General features: G+C 39.6%; 1 protein-coding gene across 1 annotated transcript in view; it reads right to left on the bottom strand.

The window, feature by feature from the left end:
- Positions 1-3,863: 3,863 nt before the first annotated feature.
- LOC115234877 (trichohyalin-like) overlaps positions 3,864-4,062 on the bottom strand; it is a 3,916-nt gene continuing 3,717 nt past the window's right edge. Inside the window, exon 2 of the mRNA XM_029806240.1 lies at positions 3,864-4,062. This exon is cut by the window's right edge and continues 2 nt beyond it. Within this exon, the coding sequence (XP_029662100.1) occupies positions 3,864-4,062 (199 nt within the window).

Raw genomic sequence — 4,062 nt, 5'->3', positions numbered from 1 at the left:
TAGCAGAAAAATGGAGGATTAATAGGATTAATATCATTGCTATAAAAAATTGGCAAACTTGTATAGATAAAGAATTTTAAATCGTCTTACATTATTTTCGTCGACAACTTTCTTTTTATATATTATAAATATTCTGAGATTTCTATAGACTCTCGTTATTAAGAATTTGCTGGATGACTAGATAATTGCCTTCTCAGCTTCTACTTTAAAAACTTTGATATATATGTTAACATTTTAATCTAATTAAAAGAGAATTATTGATTTAATCCCATTGGTTATTTGGCCTGATATTAAAAGTTTAATATTGACGATTGTAAACGGCACTAAGCGAAAAGCCGATAAGTGGCCGGCTTTTACATCATCCTACCCATCGACCTATACAAAGAATATTGATTCACTGCGAGGTGCGTACCGATATTTATCGCTCGCTAATTCCCATCAAGCACGCCGCGTATGCCGTCCCTCCCCCGACGCTACTTCCGGCCGTAAACATTCGTATCATCCTATTTGCGGCATATCGCGGCAGAACGAGTTAATCCGACACTTCGGACAATCGAAATCTCCCTCGGCAGACGCGTTTATCGCGAGTCGGATGCGTGCACCTTCGACAGTAGGCATTCGCAGTCACCGAGGTGTGCGAAATGTGCGTGTGTGGACGTCGGCGCGGTCGCCGCTACCAGAGACGAGGGTCGGAGACTTACCGATACCGGTGATTGATAACGTTATCGATCACTGTGTCGAAGCTTCCGTTGCGCCCGTGTCGACGGACACTACCTTCGCAAGACGCTCCTCTCCTCTCCTCTCTTCACCGGGAGACGCACGTCGAAGCGTAGCAGCACAGGGCAGCTCGCCGAGGGGGATGGCTGGCTGGGGAAACGCGGTGGTGACGATGGTGGTAGTGGTAGTATAAAAGACGTCCGCGGCAAAAACTGTGAAGCGCTCTGTAGAATTTTCAATAAGGCGAGGTCGGAAGAAGAAGATTAATGCAATGCCGCCGGGGGACCTTAGGAGACGACAGCGACATGACTGTCAAAAGAACATCCCCGGAGGCAGAGTCCATTCGCTCTCTCGAGCAGCGCAACCCTCTCCGTTTCCTTTTCCCTTTCTCTCTCTCCCTCTCTCTCTCTCTCTCTTTCTCTCTGTCGTTCGCTTTCCGCATCTTTCCTTCTGTCTTTTAGCTCTCCGGTTACTTTCTCCCTCCCCTTTCGGCTCCTTCTTTTCACTTTGCTTTTGTCCCTCTGTCCTCGCCTGACCTTGTCCACCGATAATCGTCGCAGATATAGGCGCGCAGGTGCGCCTGTCTGCGGGCAACCAAGTGAAATAATTCGTCGAGAAAGAAAGAAAAAAAAATCCGTACGCTCGTCTTGTCGCCCCCGAGCCGATCTCGACCTGATCGCGACGTCGTGACCTCTTACGCGAGTCTCAATGCCCGAGTCAATCAACGGGCGCTAGGGCAACCCCCTAACCTCGGGAGTGAATCTCGAGACAAACTGCGCTGTCTAGCCGACAGCGCAGTTCGATCAATCACGAACCGGCCGTCTACAGTATTAAGCTGACGTATTCATACGCATACGCACGCACGCATGCATGCACATAGGTCCGATGTATACGCTGGGGAATGTTTAACGTGCAACGAACAATGCCGAGTAGAATGCTCGACGATGCGGGAAAAAAGTCGACCGATACTCTCGAGTAAAATCGCGCTGAAAAAAAGAGGCAGATATCGAGTATATATAAGAGACGATTACGATGAAGCGCTATACTTCTTATATTCTTATATAAGTGATTTTAAATAAGAGGAATAAATCATAGTTTAAGTATCATATATTTCAAATATGAAAAATTAGACTTTAAAGTTGTAAACTTGATTATTTGTTGTATTTTAAATTTTATTATTTTATTTCTTTTAGTTTTACAGAATTTATATTTATATCGTTTCCATTTAAACAACAACAATCAAATGCTATCAAATATGTGTGATTGGCTAGATTTGATCAGTCAGATGATATTTAATAACACATTGTTATCTTCTAAATGGAAATGGTATACATATCAATGTAACGATACAAAGCAAAACGAAATAATAAAACCTAAAATACAAATGGCAAAGAGAGCTTACAGATTCAAAATTTCTCTAATTTCTGATTTTCAGAAAATAAGCCTCTCATTTTTATTCAATCGACACATTTTCTTTCAATCGACAATCGATTACTCGTGCGAAAGAACAGCGTAAAAAAAACCAGATATATTAGAAATATCTATAGTACGGCAAATTCTTCCTAGCTTTCTCTCTAAAGCGCTCCCCGATCGATAAAATGTCATCTCAGTTGTCCGTATTTAATGAAGATTTATACGTTGGCCGCTATATATATCGTACAGATCACATATGCGTGAGCACAATTGCAGCGGCAAATCTTGATTTAATGCGCGGCGCATTTTAATGTAATATATGTACATTTCATTCCCGAGAAAGAGAGAGTTCTCGTGTTACATCGTGCCCCGGCAAAATACTTTGTATAACGCGGGAGATTGCATCCGCTCTCTTAAGCCTTCATCATAATTTCCCTCGTCATATAAGGGATGCGCGCGTACGCGGAATTATTAGATTGCCCGCAAAAGGTACGGCTCCTCCTCCTAAGCTTTCGTCGCAAATTTCTTTCTGTCGAATTTCTCCTTTGAGATAGACAACAAGATTTTAATATTGGATGTTGCTGCCTCTGATCTCCTGTGTATTAAACTCCCCGCAGCGAGAACGCGTTTCTGTCGATAAACATGTACCGCCTAAGCAGTTCTTTGCCGCTGGATTCTGCAGCATCCGACGGATGGTAGGAACGGAGAGCACGAGTGGACCGTATCGAGCAAATCTCTGATCTCGAGCACCAACTGCAGGTCGAATTAAATGGAAGAGGATTTTTTTCGATCGACAGAGTCGCTCGAAATTGTCTGTCCGCGCGGGAGAAATCTCGATATTATTTTTAATTTTGTGCGCGAAATGGTTTTATTATTATAATAATGAATATAATACTTTTTCTGAATTAATTGTTTATGAAAGAAAAAAGTTACGAAGTATTATTGTATTAAGTATTAGATTTTGTTCGATTGTATCGTAGAGATATTTTTATAAAATGAATGACAAAAGGATGTTAAAAGTGATATTTATATGTTGAAATTGTATTTATTGCAAATGCAATATTCTAGTAAAGATAAATGGCTGGAAATTAATCTACATCGACCTATTACTAATGGTTCTTAATTACGATCCAGCAGCAATATTTTTTACTATGAAATGTAAATTTATATGTGACAAAGTAAAACCAGGAACCGTGAATATTATAGTTATATTTTATATGGAAAAAATTAATGTGTGTAAAAAAAAGGAATATTAATAAACGTGTATATCAATATATTAGCGAATGTAAATGATTAAAGGATTATTAAATCAATTAAGTATTATGTCTATGAATGCTATTAACTATACATTAAAAATATTTTATCTAAAATTCATACCAAAGGAAGAAAGTAAAACTGAGTATTATATTATTTTATATGACAGCAGAGAAGTAGAAAAAAAACGAGATTGAAATACCATATAATAATATACTATTTTATGTAGGATTTAATAAATTATATCTATTTTTTTATAATGTTTTAAATTTTATATATATATATATATTCCACACAATATGATGTAAGCACAAATTGCATAATCAATTATGCATTCAAAATTCTTATATCTCTCTATAAGAAAGTTCCCAGACATTGATATCTCAAACTCTACTATCTTATATCAGGTCCTTATCGTCATAATTTTAGTAGCCGATAATACTCACTGATCTATCTCGTTGATCCTCATGCCTGAGCAGTTATGCGGAAGTTAAAGCCGGAGGACAGTAATGACGTCCTTCCCTCTCCGCCGCGTGACGTGCGGCGCACTCCTTCAAGAGGGCTTTAAACGGATGCGGCGTGATGTTTTCGGAAGCTTTCAACAGCTCGTCGGTGAGTTTCTGATACTCATCCGCCTGCCTCACTGCCTCTTCTCGGTGATACCTTCGGTCCTCTTCC

This window comes from Formica exsecta, unplaced genomic scaffold (genome assembly GCF_003651465.1).
Source record: "Formica exsecta isolate Colony F162 unplaced genomic scaffold, ASM365146v1 scaffold108, whole genome shotgun sequence".
Classification (NCBI taxonomy): domain Eukaryota; kingdom Metazoa; phylum Arthropoda; class Insecta; order Hymenoptera; family Formicidae; genus Formica; species Formica exsecta.
Note: the sequence above shows the minus strand (reverse complement) of the source record. Positions and strands in the feature narration are given on the sequence as shown.